The sequence below is a fragment of the Drosophila simulans genome, chromosome 2L (genome assembly GCF_016746395.2).
Source record: "Drosophila simulans strain w501 chromosome 2L, Prin_Dsim_3.1, whole genome shotgun sequence".
Taxonomy (NCBI): Eukaryota; Metazoa; Arthropoda; class Insecta; order Diptera; family Drosophilidae; genus Drosophila; species Drosophila simulans.
Window position 1 is genome coordinate 8,233,292 of NC_052520.2, and position 19,404 is coordinate 8,252,695.

Consider the following 19,404-nt stretch of genomic DNA (forward strand, 5'->3'; position numbering starts at 1 on the left):
ACTCGGGATGTTCTGTTCTGTTCTGTTCTGTTCTGGTCAAGACGAAGTAATTAATTTTAGTGTGGGTAATTTGTGCTAAATCATTCCATGTTCATCTATGTCGGCTGTCTTCGCCTCTTCCTGTCAACAGAAAAACTTCACTTCCTCTGCGTGGTTTTATCGCTAAATTTGCATTAAACTCCACGCCGTACATCACATTGAGAATTATATCAGATATCAGAAAATTGTATGCAGATTAAGTATTGTGGAAAATATGGTATTTAAAAGAGTGTTATAAGGAGTTACAAAAACATTTCGTTTAATATGCAATTTTCATAATTATATGTGTTACATATCATATTCTATATATTTTGAAAAACAGGTATTAATATCCTATCTTTGAACAATTTCACTAATAAATTATTATATTTATTACTTTTATTTTTGATATGTTTTGTTATACTTTAGTGAGTTATATTCGTCCTGAGAAAAGTCACCAAAGCATGAAGTGCCATTTCGCTGGAATTCCCCAGCAGATGGGAGTGATCCATCATTGGGTCGCAGAATGAGAGAAATACCCATGGAAATCTTGGGAAAAACCGAAAAAGCGTTGGCGATGTAATTAAGGATAAGACAAAGTTCAAAGTTGCCTTCGGGCAACCCTAATAATTAAATTTATAGAAAAGAAAAGACAACGACAGAGTGGAGAAGAAAAATCGAATCCAGATAGGCATCAAGAAGAGCTTGCACATCCACATAAACATATATACAGCTGATCAATCAGCGATCCAACCCACTCCCCGCCGCTTTTCCTCGACAAACTCTATAAATATGAAAATCGTGACTTGAACGCTTAAAAAGCGCTTAAAACGTATTAAGCAAACACACACATATGGAAAACTTGTCTGCCGCTGAGACAAAGGAAAAGAGGAATAATTGAAAAGTGAGTGGGGAACAAAAAGTGCGATAGCAGGGGACCCAAAGAGATAAATGTGCTGAGGAAATTGTCAGTCATAAGGTCAGCGGCGAGTGGATCCGAAAGAAAACCCCCAATCCCAAAAATTCCTATCCCTCGAAATCTAACCAAATATCAAGCAATTACAACACGCAGAAGGAAAGAAAAGGGTATTTCTCTGACAGCTGTGGAAAACGAAGGAAAAGCCATAGTCGAAAGTGTACACATGTACATATGTACATACATATATGTACCCCTACGCACGGACATTCTTAAGCATTTTCCTCTGCTTGGTTAGCTGTTTAAATATATATGTACATATGTACATATATATGCACATACAAATTCCTTCTTTTCGTTATTTTGTGGGCAACATTTGGTCGCTGCGCCCTTTGTCTATTTCCGAAGCAATTCGTGTTTATTTTTATGTTTTGATAAATGCATTTCTCCAGCCGCCTTCCATTCACAGACATCGGCGAATCGCTGAGGAGGTCGTTCACTGCATTTCATCTGCTTTTCCATCTGTCCTGAATGGGAACTCTAATTGGGATATCAATACCAAATCGGATTAATTTTCGAATTCGATTTTGAGCGGTAGCGCATTTATAAATTTCATGGTCTAGGTTTTTCATAAAATCCTAGAATAATATTAACTGATTAGGAACACCGGAGTTTCGATGCAGGTAATAAGATTTTTATTCGGTTATAATATTCGCTTGGTTGAATATATCTAAAAATAAAGCAGTGCAATTTATGCATATGCATACAAGTGTAAAAACATCAATTTCTTAAATAGAAACGAAATAAAGTATTGATAATATTTCAGCTAAATAGGAATATGAGGAAATAAGTTTAATATTTAATACATTTAATATTCCAGCTTAATGAAGGACATACTAAAGTATTTAAATAAATTCAATATTTAATACATATAGAGAAAAGTAATATTTATTAAAATTTATGATAGACTGGGGAACAACAACCAACTTAAAAAGAGAGTACAGGAATGGCAGAGCGCCAGAATTGTTCTCTTGATTTTGGCGAGCTTTGCTATTATTGCACTTGTCGCGAGCCTGTTGCCATGTGCCCGGGTAGCTCAGTCGGTAGAGCATTGGACTTTTAATCCAAGGGTCCAGGGTTCAAGTCCCTGCTCGGGCGAAAAATCTTTTTGTTCACTTTTTAACTTCCATAACTTTTTTCAGCGCAGACTAATTCATTTTTATAAATATTTTTCATTCGTGTGGGAAAGAGCTGGAGGCTGTGATTCATTCATAAAAATGTGCATGTGCAACAACATAATTAGGCCAGGAAGAGGGCGTTAAGCTTTGATTTAAAGTGAAGCTTCGATAAAACGAATCACTAAGGATAACAATAGTGAGCAAGAGAGAACTGCAATAATCAAGGAATTGAGTAAGTTTAAGCAAGACCGAAGTTGTTAGACTACGTTTTCGTTACGTTTTGCCATAAAATTCATTTTATCTGGTTAAGACTGTAGCTGGAGCAGTGAACACAAGCAACGGCCGCCGGGGCAATTTGTCTGGGTCGAAACTCTGGAATCCTCCTCCTTCTGACAGAAACGCAGTGTCTGCGCCAATTCCTGACCGATGACTGCGAAACGCCCCCCAAAACTAAAAATGGAAAAAGAAAGAGCCACGACGGTGACCACTCCGCCATGGCGGGTGAAAGAGCTGCCTGGGAAACTGTAATGGAAACCGGAAATGGGGTGGATGCCAAGCAGATTGAATCACTGGACATGCCTGCATGTGATCCTATGCTGCAGTCGGTAAAAAAAAAGTGTGGAGTCGGCTGCATTTTCATATCGGGATCTTTTACACGACAGATTCGAGGGAATTTTGATTTGGCGAAATTGCACTGGAAGCGGAAATTAGTCGGAGTCAAAAGCGGCAAAACGGCGAAAGTCATTTATCATTTTGGACATTTTTCAAGCGGTGTGTGAATATTTTGCTTGGACAATTGCTCGCATGATTTTACAGTTACGCATTTAATAAGAATGGCTTGATGAACAGTGGTAAAAATGGCTCATTTTAAATGCAACAAAACTCAGAAAACAAATTTGTGCATATTTTTTTTTTGTTTTGTTACAATCCTGGTTGCCTAAGATAGCAATCGATTTTTGTAAGTTAATAAGTACATTTAATAGCTTTCCTACTTTGCCAAAATGGCACAAAGCTATTGAAAACGTAAGCTCCTTGTGTTAATGATTTATGCCAAGTCGTAAATGTTCATCGCGTTGAAAAAGTAATTTTGAACATTCGCTGTAATTACATTTTTTCCCACATGTCGAAAACTTTTTTTTTTACTGTCCGAGTTTACGTTTCGTTCCATAGTACTCTAGCAACGGCCTTTGTGTGGGCCAAAATAAAAAAAAAATAACCGGAGGAAAGTAAGTATCGCACGCAGCTTAAACAGAACCGAAACGACAACCCACATTGAGTTATGAAGCTAACCCATCCCTGCCCCCCTCACCACCCCTCCCTCCCTCACTCCTTATGCGATCCACCGCCCCTATTTCGCCGCCAAAAGGCCATAAAGTACAAAACAGCTAACAACTTATGGCGATCGCTGCTGAGGCTGCTGCGGCTGCTGAAGAAGAGAAATATGTGTTTTTTATGATGACTCACGGGGCGAGCGGGCCGCGATAAGATCAATCATCAACAACCACAAAGGTGGAAAGGGGGAAGCTACGAGCTCGCTCTCGACAATCTGGAACTCGGCGACCAAAGTCGCGTTTGCGGTCTGCGTCTGGCCATTCAGACCATCTCTCATGATAACACTATTGAATACGAAAGTAGACAAGTTTTCGGAATCGTTTTCAGATACAGTGCGTTTCGAAAAAGTATGGAACTTGGTTTGGAATAAAAAACTACATAATTAATATCCTGACTTAATTCATTGAAACAACTGTGAAGTTTAAGCTTAACTTATTTATGATATTATTACCCTGCTTATTTAGTATTTATGATAACGAACCGCACTGTACCACACATGCTCACACATTTGGATGAAACCGGCTTTGATTTCTAATTATTGGGGTTCGGTTTGTTTTTTCGGGGTCTGCTGTGTTTTTTCTTATTTTTGATATTTGATTCGATGGCTCGTGAGCTTTAAATTAACAGCGGAAATAGCTGAAGCGATAATGCCAATAAAAACGCTTAAGACTTTTAGTTTTTCCACAGAAAGGCGTTTATTTTCGAACTTAATTCCAATTAAACGATGGTTTATTGTCTCTGGCCGCCGATAATAAGGCGTAAAAGGTGTTTAGGCTTAGGCCCACTTGCTGTGGGAGCAAACTGATTTGAAACTGGGCTTTATGTTTACGGCCAACTTGAGGGTCGGTCGTCGGTCGGTCGGCCTGCCCTGTCTGGATGTAATAACTCAATGTCAGCTCGTGGGCGAAGGAAAACAAAGGGAGCCACCGGAGGACGAATAGGAGAGATTCATTCAAGGCAGCATAATGAAGCATGAAAAGCTTAAGCTTCAACAGACAATGCGACGTCTGGAGTCCAGGCACAAAAGGTGTATATTCCTAGGCCCGCTGCTGGCTCTTCCTTCTGGGATTTACAACTCATTAGACGCTGCAAAACCTTCATTTGGCATTCAAGACACGAGGGATAACACCAAAAAAAACTCCACCATTCATCGAATGAATCATCATCTCGCGGTCTTAAATCCGTTAATAGGCAAATCATGTACCAACCGAGCACCAATTGTCCAACAGGTTTTCCTTATAATTTTATTACCATCATGCTCGGTTCGAGTTCCAGTTCGAATCCGAGTCGGAGTCCGTCGTAGCTGGAGTGTTACCTTTTCGATTGTGATTCATAATTGTTACAAGTGCTTACGAAAAGGGCTTGGTCTCTGCACAATTGAAATGTATTGAGCATATGGGCACATGTAAATGGCTCCAAAAGTGCTTGTAATTAGTCAGCATATGTCGGGCTGTCACTTGGAAAGGGGAATCAAATTTGGGATTATTGTTTCCAAGAATTTTTAATACCCCCCAAAATTGATTGCTTGCTTTTGAGTCTACACATATCATATTACGTTCAAGGTTACAAAAAGAGTTGTTATCCTTATATGCCCTGCACAACAAGCGGTAGCATCCTTAAACAAGTAACTGTAATCAGGCTTAAACTTCTCGGTCATTTAGCCTGCGGTCATGTGCCACTGCAACTGGCAACCGCAAGAGAAGTCAGGTTGTGCTCCAAGGTCCAGGAGGAACAGAGTCATGCCATCCGATCATTTTCGGATCTAAAATGAAGGCTAACATATGTCAGAGTCAAGTTGCCCCCCCAACGGAAGACGTGGCTTATCAGAAACATTTTGGCTTTGGCGCCAATTTCATGTTAAATAAAATGCAACGCGAAGATTTATAAAGGCATAAAGACGGCGATTGGAAACGGGACCACCCAACATATTCAAAAATATTCAGCTTCGCTCGCTAATTTGTCAGCATTGGAGGAGAAGGAGGAGGAGTTGGATGGGGAAGACGAGCGATGCGGGTTTTGTAATTCTACGAAATCAGCTTTAAGCCATTCGGCGCAGGCCTCCCAAAGGTGTCAATTCGTGAAGAATTTTAAAATGCATGCGATGAGTAATAATCCCCAACGACAGAGGCACTTATTTTTCTTTCACCGAAGCGGCTTAAAAAACGGGGTAGAATATGAAAAAAAAAAGTGATAAATTTGAATGTCTAATTGGGCATGGCTCACAATTGTGGGGTAGATTGATCAGCAGCTCTAGGCCGCGTTCTCATCCTGCAAAAGATACTTTTGAGTGCAGGCCGTAAAAAAAGATAAAAACTGCCCGAAAAGTCGTAAAAAAAATGTTTTTCGCTGCGTTGTGGCTACCGGACAGGATTAGTCCTCGCACACTCTCACAGGCGAACATCAATAATGGTGAAAGCATTTACATTTACGGCATTTCCATTTACGAGCCAAGGTGGCAAGGAACTCCAGCCCAACCATATGCCACATGGCACCTCCATTAGCCAAAGGGCAGTGGCCATGGGCTCTAAAATAGATATGGGGAAAGGGTATTATTATTATTATATGCACATTATATAGTCATCTCTCGAAGCTATAAATACATCAATCCCTGGGTAGTCAGGGAAAATGTCTTTGGGTTCACTTGAAAATATTTAATAATATATATTATAATAATTCCGTATTCATCTGCTAGTTTGTTATGCAAATTGTTCTAATATGCTTAGCTTGCTTCTAATTTTCTTTACATCTCCGATGGAAAGTGCATTCCCACATTCGTTATTCACACTTCGCCCCCAGCACATTTCCCCATTTAACGCGGATTGCGTGGCGACCCGCCTCCTTTTGGAAAATTGTTATTTACAGCCTTAATCTGTGCGAAATGTATTTGAGAGCAGAACGAACGCATTGCCATGGAGCGGCTAGCGTAGAGAACTGCAAAGTGTTGGCAAACAAAAAGTCCAGCTTCAATTAGCATACCACGGCGGTGAGCCATAGAGGATGGTTAGGCTCTACAGCCCCCAGATCCCAGACCCCAGCCCCCCATCTCTTCACCTCAGTTCACTTCACCCCTTTGGCACTCGTGGGACTGCGACTGTAACTGGGACCTGGCCCAAGCTGCGATTTTTATGACAGGTTAATGACACAACTACGACAATGAAGGTGCTGCCGCTGATGATGATGATGAGGACCAGGCGGGAGTGCAATCAGGAAAAATAAAAAAAAAATTCTAGTACATTACTTTTTAATTAAGCAATGAATAGAACATTAAACAAACAAGGAAAGTAGCAAGAAAGTCATCGGAAACTTAAGCTTAGAAGGAAAACAAAGTTGAAAAAGATGTTGCTGATTCATAAGTGATGCACTTAATATTATTTAAAGTTGGTTCTTTTATAGCGTTGCCTTTTGACTTAGATATTGATCCCTTTTAAAGCAAATAACTTACTTGCTCATTTTTTGCTAGTGTATAGGTGCAATGACTGGGTGGCTACTCGGATGAGTTGGCCGGCTGAGCGCTTGTTGCTGGCTAGCCATTAATCAGCTCGCCCTGCGTCCAAGGGTTTGACCCCAATAAACATGACAGGCTCGGACATTGGATTACAAGCAGGCAGGAAGACGGGCAGACTGAAGAGTGCCAGGCAGCTGGATTCATACTCATCAACTTCAGTTGAAATCGGGGTGGGTGGGAGCTCACACAAAGAAGCTACCGCGAATCAATCAATTAATTGCACATTTTCTACACGAGTTCATCGAACCCCCGAACTCCGCAGCAGCCCTTAAAATAGGGACAAAAGAAAAGTGCCAAAGGAAAACCAGCGAAATGAATAAATGTATAGGAAAATGATGGGATCGTGTGACAGGAGTGATTGACACTCGACTGTCGGTTGTCTCCTGAAATTTGAAAGGAAAGGAAGGTTCCTTTGAGGTTCAAGTAGATGGAAAATACTTAAAATGATATATCTATTATTCGATTTTAATGAAGGAGTGATATCTTATATAAGATATTAGAAGAATAAAGAGAAGTATTTGCTATAATGTAATCAACTTCTTTTCAATTTCCATAAATTTCAATCCGGCATAAAATGTATATATTTATTGCATAATTTTAGGCGTATTCCCCACAAGGAAAAACCCCATCTAATTCAATTACGATATTCAAACTTGGCACATAAAACTAGTAACTCCCGTGGGGATTTCTCCCTTCCAGTTCAATGCTTACCTACGACTAACAATGCGTCCTTTTGGGCGTCAGGATAATCCTTTTAATTTAGGCACAGGCACACGAAATTCGAAATTCGGGGTGCGGCAAAAGTAGCAAAAGCAACAACAACAACGACAACAACACGGGGACTCACGCACACACACAAACGCACCACGCACGCACACAAAGGCAGCTTGGATACACTTGAAAAACTTTTGCCTTGGGTGGGGCGTTTTCTTCTCTCTTTTTTTTCGTTGGCTTTCGGTTAGATTCGCAAAAAATTTTCCAACGACGCCATGGAAAGGATTTGCGATTTAAATGTTTTATTTGGTTGTTTTCCTGTTTTCGGCTATCTATATAGGATGCACTGCACTTTTCGAATCTTTTTTGTGATTTAGTAGAGATAGAAGTTTGTTTAAATACAGTTATTAACAGGGTAAATAAGGGTGGTTTCACTTAGCCGCTGAAAACCAACCGAATTTTCAAAGGTAGCGGCCGGCGCATTAGAAAAATGTTTGTAATTTGAAAAGTAATGCAAATAAACACGTTACGGGAGACTTTAACACACTCTTGTATTTATTCGTAAATGTCATGCAAATCAGTAAGATATTTTCTTAAAACAACTTAAACACATTCTTTGGGCTTGATTAAATATTAAATGCGAAAATCTAACGCACGTCCACACGCGACGAGGCCAGGATAGAAACTCCTGCCACGGTTACTGAACTTCATCCAGGATATTCAGTGGGAAACTCAAGGGAAACTCCGCTTCCAATTGGAACGGCATAACGGGATAGGACGACACCGTAGTCTACACCCAAGGACTTTCGAGGGTGGGTTTCACACACATTGTGCCGGCTAACAGCTGCTTTTGTGTGTGTATTTTCCAACCCCCACAGTGCTAACTTTCCAGCCGGAGACTGGACTGAACGATGGTACATATATGTACGTTCCAAGCCGAGCGCATTGGAGACTTTTTTCTACTGAAAACCACCTTTGTTTTGAAACGAATGCTGCCGGTCGCCGGAGCAGAGTAAGCTGAGTTTCCCGGGCGCCGTATGGTGGAAATTTGCGAGCCGCTAGGTGCCGTAATAGCGACGCAATAAATGACGAAGCCACGACGATGAAGATGAGACGCCCACTTGAACATGCATAATGAAAGGACCCATTTCGGCCAATTCAAAGCGGGCTCAGTTCCCGGTCCTTCGAATCCTGAGATCTGTCATTGTCAGCCCGGAGGCACAACTGGGTAACTCCGATGTGCATTTTGGAAAGCTTATTCATAAAATGAAGGGAAATTATTATCTATATATCTATCTATATACATCTATTATTTTTACAAGATAATCAAAATACGTTGTAGCATACAGATAAGAATCTTTTGAAGTATTAGTTAACATACTATAGCACTTATCCACCGTTCCATTACTTGTATGAGGTGTTTAACACCATTTGCAGATTATTCATGAATTATTATCATATTATCTACTTATACATAAGCTCTATTAGTTTATTGATTCTACCGATCAGACTGAAATAAAAATACGTAGCAGCTTCTCATAATATTTTTGTTTTTTCGCTCTTATCTACATTCTCATTTTGTGTACGCTAATTTAGCTTAAATTATGTTGATTCATTATTTTGTCTGAATTAATATTGGCCAAATAAAACCTGTTGGCCGAAATGCTGTACGCATTTGCATGACTCACCTCCACATTTTCCACATCGAAGTAGCTGAAAGTTCGCTTGGTCAACTCAAACCATCGATGTTTGTAATTCACGGGGGTGAAACGCTTCTTGTTTTGAGCCCTTTTCACCATCGATCCGCTTTTCACGACATCGTACAGCCTTTCGGACATCAGATCCATTTTGGCCTGAAAGGATTTGCTGCTCGATCGCAGCGATGATGATGACTTAATGCTGCCATTGACATGTGAGTTTCGATGCTTTGTGCCCATCATCTTGACAAGAAAAAGTGTCTGAAAAGCAAAGAAACATATTAGCGAACCAAAAATTAATGTTAATATTTACACGCAAGCCAAAGCGATTTTAACCCTTCGATATAAGACATATTTATATTAACCCATAGAAGTGTTTATACGTATAAACATATACAGACAATATTTAATGATAAATTTAATCATTCCATGGGCAAAATAAAAATTTTTAAATAGTTTATTGCCCATTTAGTGGGACGTCAGAATGGATGTCGCATTGGCAAACAGAGGGTTAAAATTAGAAGCGCTCGCCGAAAAAGATTGGTTACAACACACTCTGCAGAGGCAAGGCCATAAATCTATTTTTGGGGGGCGTGGGCGTGCGAATCTTTTTTGCAGCGCCCCTCGAGGCATTGACCGTGGAACATGGGGCCACCGAAACATTGGAGCACTGGGAGTTACCTGGTTGACTAATTGCCGTGGGCGTTCCGCTTGGCATCAATCAGTATGGGCTGGCGAAAAGTGGAGGAAAATATAGTTATACATTTACAGATACTATATACATCCTATTAATGGAGAAGTGTGGAGCCAAGGAAGGGGAAGCCCAGTGGACAGACGAGTCGGGCAGGCAGCAAATCGAACGATTAAACGGACAATTAATTAGCCCCCAAGCAGACAGGAGATATATACTACATACATACATGCATATACGTATGTATACACTAGTTAAGATCACTTGCTGACCTTGAAGTCGCGCACAGCGGATTAAAGGATTAGCCCCCAGAGCGGCATATTCCCCACAACTCTGGCCGCTTCCCTTTGCCACCATGTCCCCACAACTTCCATTTCGTGTTGCAAAGCGAGAAGCGTGTACGCAAACAAACGGGCCGTTGAAAAGGAGGCTCCAAGCGGAGGAGCAGCCACCATACGATCTCTGGCATTATCACACTTCAACAAAAGCTAACAAGAGGCAGGAAAGGCTCCAGGAGCGAAGTGCTTAAAATTCGGGAATGGGAATATTTAAAGAGCTTACTAATGATGATTTTACAACATCTTTATTTAATAAAAAATAGTTGTTTTTTAAACTATAATCTATGTTATCTTCCTATGAAGATATTATTTTATTCCTCTGATTCAGAAATCCGCTCCTGATCTCCAAGGAACATGAACGGACGCGTCTGCAAAAGAGCGAAACAAAGCGACAAATGCTCGTGCGACAACAACAACTGGCTGGATCTTCTGATCCACTCTTCCTTCTCCCTGCCACACCCCCCTCGCGCTTTAATCAAGCAGAGCCGCTACAAAAACAGGAGCGGAGTGCGGGGGAACGTAGCGTAGAAAGAGGGGCCAAGAGAATCAGAATCTTGAGCGCAACGCGCATGGCCATAAGTAATAAAATAAACACGGACCGAGGCACAGAAAGGAAAAAAGGATGGTAAAAAGGCAGAAGGCGCAATGTGTACATAAATCTTTTTGGTGGAGCGAGAGGCCCAAAGACCTTGGCTGTATGCATACATATAGTATATATATGTACATATATATACATATAGCGGGCGTGGCCTGGCAACTCGTTTTTGACTTTGAATTTCGCCACGCAAATGGTCGCGCTTAGTTTGTATTCTACTTTGCATTTAATTTTTGTTTATTGTCGCGCTTTTTCTAGTGGAAGAAGAAGACTGGAGAATCTGCGACCTTAGCAAGAATTTCAGTCTATTTTGAAATCCATTTTTGAGTTACTTTATATCTCAATAAGATGTTTCTGTTGCTAATTTAAGCTACAGTCGCCATACGCTGATTAATAAAATCAGTGGAGCACAAAAATTATTTAAATGAACATTGATTTATTATTATAATGCCTTAAAATTGAAAATGCGACATAGGAAATGCATTCAGAGAATGCGAACACAAGGGCGTCTGATTAGAATGCATTAAGCACAGAGTTCCCCTTTCTTATCAGACCTAACGAGAATCCAATAGTTTCAAGCGCAGCTTGCTGGGCAATTGAATAAATGCTGATAAGACAAAGAACAAAAGAAGTATGTATGTAATTCGATAGCGATAAAAAGGGGACAGAAAGGAGGAATAAAATTGATAACTGTGCCAGTTCACCAGCTTACCACAAGTGCCGTTGATTGAGCAATTTGAAGCAATGACCCGACCGCATAGCAACAACAATAACAGCCACTACAAGAACAACAACACCAGCAGAGCACACCACTAACAAATCACAATTCTCCAATTGGAGGGGACAGACGCAACGGGTAACGCAACAATAACAAAACACTTTCGTTTGCGCGGCGACGAGAGTAAATACGAAATATCAACCGACCGGCTTGTTCAGCATTTGCATACTGCGAAAAAAAACTTTATAAACAATATAGGAGCAGGCACAGCTGAGACGCTCACACAGACGAGCGGACACCCGCACACACCTGCACGCAATTTTGGAGAGCGGGAGAGGAGCAACAGGCGCAACGTAGGATTCCTGGAATTCCTTACTTAGCGCCGCCCATGGCAGTTGCACTCGCGATCCTACGCTTTAATTAGAATCTTTTCCGTTTATTTACGTGGCAGCTGTATCTACGTTTGATCGGTTTGTTTACACTAATTAACTGTAATTAAATAGTAACGATTTAATACGAAACTAAACGCGCCGCCGCAACTTCTTTGCAGTGTGACCGCACTTCGAGTAGGGAGATATACCGATTTGAAAATAACTACTCTTAAAATACCAAGAGTATACAAAATACCACACATACTGCCTTTCATTTATAACTAGTAATTTTAATTATTTTTCTCGTTCTAAAATTAAACAAGCATTAAGAGCAATTTGACGAAACTTTATATATTTAAAGCGCACTATATAAAAGGAAGACGACTTGATATAGTTACTTTTGTTTAAATTACTAACATTTTAGAACAATTGCCGCGCAATTTTATTCAAATCAATTATTTTTTTTATTTGAAAAATACTGTACTTAAGTACTTAACTAGCTAGAATTCGTTACACTTTATCAGGCCTACAAAAATAGAGTTTAGAGTTAAACGAGTTTTGGTAATGCACGACAGCGGAGTAAGTTCGACACAAAATGCTAGTTAATATTGGGAATGAGATGCCCTCCAAGTCCACATCACTTCTCCTTCTTCTGTATGGAGGCAATCCGCCAGGCGCCCACCAAATATCGCAGCCAGATCATGAACAAATCCCTGCCCATTTGCAGCCACGACCAAAATGGTGTCAGTTTCGAGCCATCGATCTCCGTCCATCGAACGGCAACCTCGGACATTGGTAGCTTCAAATTCTCGGCGAGGTACAGCAGCTCAACATCGAAGGCCCAGCGCTCCACATGCAGACTGGTGAAGAGTTTCCTGGCCGTCGTTCGGGTGAATAGCTTGAAGCCACACTGGGTATCGCGAATGGAGCGCACGGCAAACAGCCAGACGAGGAAATGAAAGCCGTGCATCAAAATGGTTCTGTGGCAACGAAGATCAGTATTTGGTCAGCTAATAAATGTAGGATGCCATCTTACCTGAAGAAACTCCTTGTTGCAATCGCATCGTTCTCGAGATGTGCTCTTGATCCAATGGCAATGCCATCGTCTCGCCACTCGGGAGCTAGTTGCTTGAGGGCCACCTCCAGTTTATCGTAGTCGGGAAACTTGGTGGCTCCATCCGCATCAGCGAAGAGCAGATTACGACCCCGTGCACTTAGCATACCCATGCGAACGGCACCTCCTTTCCCCCGATTTTCAATGAGTTCCAGCACGCGTACCTTCTCTGCTCCGTGCTTTTTCGAGTAACCCAAAGCGACGGATACGGTGGCATCCTGACTGCCGTCACTCACCACGATGACCTCGTATGTGAAATTGGGACTGCCTGCAGACTTCTGCTCCAGAAAAGCCAAGCACTCGTCCAGCATAGAAGGCACTAAAAGTGTATAAACACACACAAATAAGATCAATCAAAGAAATATAAATCTAAAAGCTTCTGGGGAAAGTAACTTTAAGGAAAATGTTAGTGGAGTACATAAATTGGGGTGCAGTCAGTCAATCACAAATGGGCATAGATAAAATTGTGATTCACCAAAACAAAAACAAAAAAGCCAACATACAGCGCTGCTCCTCATTGTAAGCTGGCACGATGACACTGAGCTCCAAACTTGGCGAGTCCTCGAGACTGGGGAAGGTCACTGTTTTGATGGTGTGCGGGTCCAGGAAGGTCTCCTCATCCTTGTGCCGCTTGATGTTGGGATAGGGCTTCGTCTTGTATAGCACCAGAGCCACAATCTAAACGATGGATTATCAGTAAAAATAATATAGATAGGCGAATGTATTCAAGATCTGACCGACAGCGCAGCGACTACAAGTGCCGAGAGTAGATAGAAACAGAGCTGGCACAGGCAGGTCCACATCTTAGGGCTTTTCAAGCTACTGGTTTGTGTGAACAGGTGCGCCTGCTACCTGTCAGCAGACATTACTTCTCCAATTTGTGCGAGATAAACAGAGCCACGTATTTAATTCCAAGAATTTTAGCCCGAAATGCCGCAGCTGATTAGGGTTGTCACTCAATTTAGGGATGACACTTATCCACTAACCAGTGACTCATTCACAGTCACTGCTTATATCGATTAATGGTCTATCGCAGTAAGAATTTTTTGTTTTTGAATTTTTTTTTTAAATATTATAAAAGTAAATTGCCTTTTTAATGGTTCTAAACTTTCCTTTGCATGCAATTTAATACTATGATTATGATTATAATAAATCAATACTATGACTTTATATGACATATTTTCCTAAAACTTTAAATCGGATTGAGTTTTCTTACTTTATAAGTTACTCTTTATTTTTTAGTTAATTGTAACTTTCAAATACTATTCAAAACTGACCTAAGTCACAAATTTCTCTGTTTTAGGATCGAAATGCGCATGCGCGCTCTTTGAAATTCAAAAACAACAAGTTCTGAGAATATACGTAGTCCTCTCCCATTCAGATACACACCATTGGAATTTTTCAACGCCTCTGCGCTGGGCGGAACAACAATTTGTTTATAGTCAATTAAAATGTGCTTGTGAATCGTAAAAAAAACTACATAAAATACAAAATGAAGTTTTTAAACTTGATAGTGGTCGTATTAGCTTTAATCTGCAGCGAAGTGAAGGGACTAAAGTTGCAGGCAAATGTTGGGGAACTCTTCACATACAAAATCGAGCCGCAACTCTTTAACTGGACACACCAGGTGATCAGCCAGCAGTTTCGCTACAGACCCTCGCTGAAGAATTACCCCGATTTGCCCAGTTGGATGCGATATATGTATAGCCACGAATACCATGCCGGCTTCCTCTACGGAACTCCTCCGGCATCGGCGGCTGGCAAGGATCTAAGTCTGGATGTGGTCGCCCTTAATCGCCAGAATTACGAAACGCGTCGCGTTGTTGTCACAATGTTTGTGGCCCACAAGTTTCCCACACCCAATGTCGTGCAGATGAAAATAAACAACCTGAATTGGGTGCACCTAATGGATCCCGGCAGAAGGGAGAACCTACGAAATATATTCCGCAACGATCTGTGGCCGAATAGCAAGGAGGACTTGAGTGTGGTCTTCATGGAGTCGGCTGTGAATATGGGCGGACGACTTCCACTGCGACCGCAGCAGCGCGAGGGGTAATCTGGTTATCCATAACAATTTCTAATCTGATTATATTCATTTGCAACCCATTACAGAGTCATTGTCCATGTGGGCAGCTTTGCCCAGTTCTCGCCACGGCTGCAGGAACTCCAGGAGGAAGTGAGACCACTGTACAAGCTGCCCTCTTGCACCTACAAGCGCACATCCGTGCAGAAAATCTTTGAGAATGTGGGCTTCAAGCTGGACTGGTGCGCCTTTCGAATGGTGGGCATGGAATCGCCCACGGAAATTCTCTTCCACAGTGGCAAGCAGAACGAGCAGCAGGTGCCGGAGGATCTGAATCAGAGGCAAGAGGATCGCTGGATGGGAATCGCCAGGGAGGATGTGCCCGAGCGCAATTACATCGATGAATTCGCCTTTGCCTTCGCCATTCCGGGCATGATTTTTGCCATTTTAATCGGAATGCTATCCGCTGTTTTGTGTTTCCAGCACGAGAAGTTGTGAGTTCCCAACTGGGAAATTGCGAAATTAATTTCTTTATTTCATATTTTGTTTATTGTTGTTGTTATCTTTCGTTTACTTGCTCTTCAGTTACGATCCGCATTCTGAGTTTTTCTTTGCCAACATTTTCCACATCTGCGAAGAGTCCTGTGCGCCGCCAAGCGGTTCAAGCGATTCTGGGGCGGATGATGGTTCTGAGAGGTGATTTCCCAATGAACATATGCTCTTCTTATTTTCTTATTACTCATAGAAAGCAAGGTAATATATGATTGGTATCGCTTACAGCTCTTCCAACTCGGACTATCCCATGGCATCCACTGTGCAGATGGTTCAGTGTTCGGATAGCAAGTCCAATCAGCCCATAACCACATTGAAAAGCCTCAAGGATCCCAATTTTCTACTGGACAACACTAGCATGAGATCTCAGAGGTTGTGCTGTATAAATATGCCTATTCAGAACTCTCTTATTTAAATATCTATTTATCTATTGCAGTCCCAACAACAGCTTTTACCAGTTGGACTGCGGAAACTCCAGCATTTATGCTCGACCCAAGCCACCACCATACAAGGGCGGCACTTTGGGTCGAAATGGAGTGGACATTTGACAAACATCTCCCCGAGTGCTCTACTGCTGAAGGGAGCGGATTGGATTCGAGCGCATAACATTTCAATAAGCAATATCGAGGAGCGTTATATCAATTGCATAAATACTCACACCTGCCGAACTAGACAAACCATATCGTAATTATCATTTTATATAGATATGCAAGCATGAAACTAGCCAATTAGTTTGCCATTTATGAATAAAGGCAATCAAATAAAGCATAATATTTTAGAAGTCTTTCGTTTTAACTATTTTGTGACCAGTGGGTCATAAAAACATGTCTACGCATCTCTGCTAATGTCTAATTCAAACAATTTTCTTTTATAAAAAGGAAGTACTAAATGAACGCGCCTAATTTGAAATTCAATTTAAGCCGGTTTTTACGCATAAAATCGATATTTCAGTTTGAGCCAATGTATCGATGTATCGGTGGTAAAATCGTTCTTGTTTCCAGCTCTAGAATGAATGTTCCGCAAGTTTTCGTTTTTCGGAGAAAGTTTTTACAGTTTTTGCGGGCTGCATCGTGCCGAATCATTTCGCAATGGCGGCACCCGAAAATGGGATCCTTGAGGTCCTCGAAAACCTACTCGACCGGTACAAAATCAACCTGCTGCAAATGATGTTCGGCACCTTCATCGCCACGATCGTGTTCTTTGGCGGACTGATGACTTTCGTGGAGAAGTACCTGCCCAATAGCATACGCCAGTCCTTTCGGTATGGCAAGCACAGTTTCAAAGGTGAAACGGATCCCTTGGTGGCCTGGCTGGAAGTTCCGAAGTCCTGGTTCAAGCACTTCTACGTCTTTGCTCTATTCTGGAGCTGGCTTGCATTTTATGTGCTCGTTTCAACCGTTCGGGAGCAAAAGGAGGCGCCGGAATATGTACTCCGATTCCTGGACATCATGGGCGGCGGACGGAGTCACCGGAAAGTGGAGATCGACTCGACGACTGCCTGTGTGGGCGCACTCATGCTCACGTTGCAGTGCACCCGGCGTTTTTACGAGACCAACTTTGTGCAGATCTTCTCCAAGAAGAGCAAAATCAATCTGTCGCACTATGCCGTGGGCTATGTGCACTACTTTGGAGCCATTATAGCTTTACTATCCAATACCTCCGGCTTTGTGCGCGGCTCGAAGCCCATGGAGTTCAGCCTCGACAAGCTGACAGGCCAGCAAATACTCTACCTCGGCGTCTTCTTTCTCGCCTGGCAGCAGCAGTACGCCAGTAACATGATATTGGTCAACCTGAGGAAGGATCCGCGGACGGGAAATGTCAAAACGGAAAAGCACCTTCTGCCCAAGGGTGGGCTTTTCAATCTGCTTTCGTCGCCGCACATGTTCCTCGAGGTGGTCATGTACTTCTGCATCGCCGATCTCTACATGCCAGTTAAGATTTGGCGACTGATCTTCCTCTGGGTGGCCAGCAATCAAACGATCAATGCTCTGCTAACCCACAAGTGGTACCGGGAAACATTCAAAGAATATCCAAAGAACCGACGTGCTATCATTCCGTTCCTGCTCTGAGTCCGAAGACTGGAAACATTTCGCATTTTTGTACAAATAATTTAGTAGTGGAATTTATTAAAGTCGTTTTACACGCACGAAAAATGTGTGCTCGCTGGTGATTTTAACTACAAAACGATATAGGGTGAACTTGAACTGGAACAGGACTGCAGTCGATTCTATTTGAACAAGAAACTGTGGGGAAAAGAGAAGCCAATTTAAATATGTTATAAATTGCTTGCAGGGTAGTAATGACTGACCTATAGGGATAGCCCTGCGCCTTCGAACGAAAAACGGACAACAGGAAGGAGAAGAACACGGTGAGGAGCACCAAACCAGTCATCGCCATTATCCTGTTCTTGTTGTGAGCCTTTGGTGTTCCCGATTCAATCAGCAGAATCATGCCCAGCACAATCATGGCATCTGTAATCAAAGTTATTAGTTAAATGTTCCAAATGGGGTCAACTGAACTAGGGTGAAGACTAAAGCAACACCCTACTTACTCAGGAACATGACGATATAGGTCTCCACCACCAGCTGGCCCTGCGAGGAGCCATGGATGTAGGCCACGCCACCATTTTGGGACTTGTGGACCAGCGGCGGTCCACGGATATGGTTCCACATTTGACCCGAGATCATGGCGAAGCAGAAGAATACTGCGATGGCACCCCACAGATTCTTGTTGTATAAGAACTCCAAGTTATTTCGCCGAATGTAGAGAAAACTGCCAACCAGGGCCACCAACGTGATCATAGCCACGGTGCCAGAATAGTTTGGTGGACGGAAAATGCGGATAGTGATGTCCGTTCGCTCGGCCACGAATTTCGCAATAGAATCGGCGGCGAAGCCGACACGATGGATATCCATGGTATCAGCTCCCTTTGGCTTGCCCTTGGCCGGGAAATGCATGAACACGGGGGCGGTGTTCAGGCGCAGAAGTTGGAAAACTTCGGAGCCGTCATCGAAATCCACCATAGCAAAGAAGAGTTTGTTGGAGTAAGTCGAGGAGAAGCGGTACGAGTTGGCCACGATGGCGAACTCGTCGTGGGCGTGCCTACAGATCTGGCATTGTCTCGATGGAGCCAATGCGGTGAGCATTACAATCATCGAGTAGTTCCGTGGTGCACTCTTCACATACTCCCGGAACTTGGGTCCATTGAAGCGGAGCAGCGGCTTCTTGGCGTTCATGTCCACCAGGTTTTGTACTTTTTCCGACAGCGAGAGTCCCGTCTGAAAGGCATAAGATACCCATTAATAACATGCTGCATTTTCCATCAGCCGGCATTCTGGGATGTGGAGCTAGAATGTCCACCGAAAAGTGACGTGGCCACAAACAAACCTTTGATTTTGATTGCGCGGCTGCGTAAATAGCGAATATCGCCACCACCAGCAGACCGCTGAGCAGCGTCTTGTGCAGCAGTCTCATCCTGCAGGCGATTTAATTAACAACCTCACTACTTTAACGCAAAATCACAGAAAAAACGTTTAATCAAAAATATTTTTTCCGGCGCATGCAGCTGATTGTGAACGGCAAGCGACACCTGTGCGCGTTTACTGTGAATGGCAACTTTGGTTGGTTCCTCCTCTAGGAAAG

The 19,404-nt window shown here is 42.4% G+C and overlaps 5 protein-coding genes, 1 long non-coding RNA gene and 1 other non-coding gene across 9 annotated transcripts in view; 4 read left to right on the forward strand and 3 right to left on the reverse strand.

The window, feature by feature from the left end:
- LOC6731469 (tyrosine-protein kinase Btk29A) overlaps window positions 1–12,288 on the reverse strand; it is a 41,316-nt gene extending 29,028 nt beyond the window's left edge. The window contains exons 1-2 of one of the 2 annotated variants that reach the window (XM_016178645.3): window positions 12,012–12,288; window positions 9,352–9,621 (exon numbers count right to left, since the gene is read on the reverse strand). In XM_016178645.3, the coding sequence (XP_016024151.1) occupies window positions 9,352–9,603 (252 nt within the window). In that variant the 5' untranslated portion in view covers window positions 9,604–9,621; window positions 12,012–12,288. Of the gene's footprint in view, window positions 1–9,351; window positions 9,622–11,696 lie in introns of both variants that reach the window. The other variant, XM_016178646.3, reaches the window with a different exon arrangement.
- Window positions 2,020–2,092, forward strand: Trnak-uuu. Its single transcript has one exon. It is a non-coding gene; the product is annotated as a tRNA-Lys (tRNA).
- On the forward strand, window positions 2,164–2,958 carry LOC120284410. The gene is made up of 3 exons (XR_005543649.1): window positions 2,164–2,344; window positions 2,423–2,717; window positions 2,775–2,958. It is a non-coding gene; the product is annotated as an uncharacterized LOC120284410 (long non-coding RNA).
- A 225-nt stretch (window positions 12,289–12,513) lies between the features above and the next one.
- LOC6731471 (dolichyl-phosphate beta-glucosyltransferase) lies at window positions 12,514–14,171 on the reverse strand. Its single transcript, XM_002078584.4, has 4 exons — window positions 13,925–14,171; window positions 13,691–13,865; window positions 13,110–13,506; window positions 12,514–13,053 (listed from the first exon to the last, which is right to left on the reverse strand). The coding sequence occupies exons 1-4, from the start codon at window positions 13,988–13,990 to the stop codon at window positions 12,711–12,713; spliced, it is 981 nt and encodes a 326-aa protein (XP_002078620.1). The 5' UTR covers window positions 13,991–14,171; the 3' UTR covers window positions 12,514–12,710.
- A 382-nt stretch (window positions 14,172–14,553) lies between these two features.
- LOC6731472 (epsilon-sarcoglycan) lies at window positions 14,554–16,543 on the forward strand. 2 transcript variants are annotated; one of them, XM_016179777.2, is made up of 5 exons: window positions 14,554–15,239; window positions 15,300–15,704; window positions 15,796–15,906; window positions 15,991–16,134; window positions 16,199–16,543. In XM_016179777.2, the coding sequence occupies exons 1-5, from the start codon at window positions 14,680–14,682 to the stop codon at window positions 16,308–16,310; spliced, it is 1,332 nt and encodes a 443-aa protein (XP_016024155.1). In that variant the 5' UTR covers window positions 14,554–14,679; the 3' UTR covers window positions 16,311–16,543. The 2 variants fall into 2 exon arrangements, with proteins under 2 accessions (XP_016024155.1, XP_016024156.1); XM_016179778.2 differs by lacking the exon at window positions 15,796–15,906 and having other exon boundaries at window positions 14,555–15,239.
- Window positions 16,544–16,767: 224 nt separating this feature from the next.
- Window positions 16,768–17,915, forward strand: LOC6731473 (polyprenol reductase). The gene has a single exon (XM_002078586.4). The coding sequence runs from the start codon at window positions 16,851–16,853 to the stop codon at window positions 17,829–17,831; it is 981 nt and encodes a 326-aa protein (XP_002078622.1). The 5' UTR covers window positions 16,768–16,850; the 3' UTR covers window positions 17,832–17,915.
- On the reverse strand, window positions 17,869–19,392 carry LOC6731474 (tumor suppressor candidate 3). The gene is made up of 4 exons (XM_002078587.4): window positions 19,150–19,392; window positions 18,314–19,040; window positions 18,071–18,233; window positions 17,869–18,005 (listed from the first exon to the last, which is right to left on the reverse strand). Exons 1-4 carry the CDS (start codon window positions 19,234–19,236, stop codon window positions 17,990–17,992), a joined length of 993 nt encoding a protein of 330 aa, XP_002078623.1. The 5' UTR covers window positions 19,237–19,392; the 3' UTR covers window positions 17,869–17,989.
- Between the last annotated feature and the right edge of the window lie 12 nt (window positions 19,393–19,404).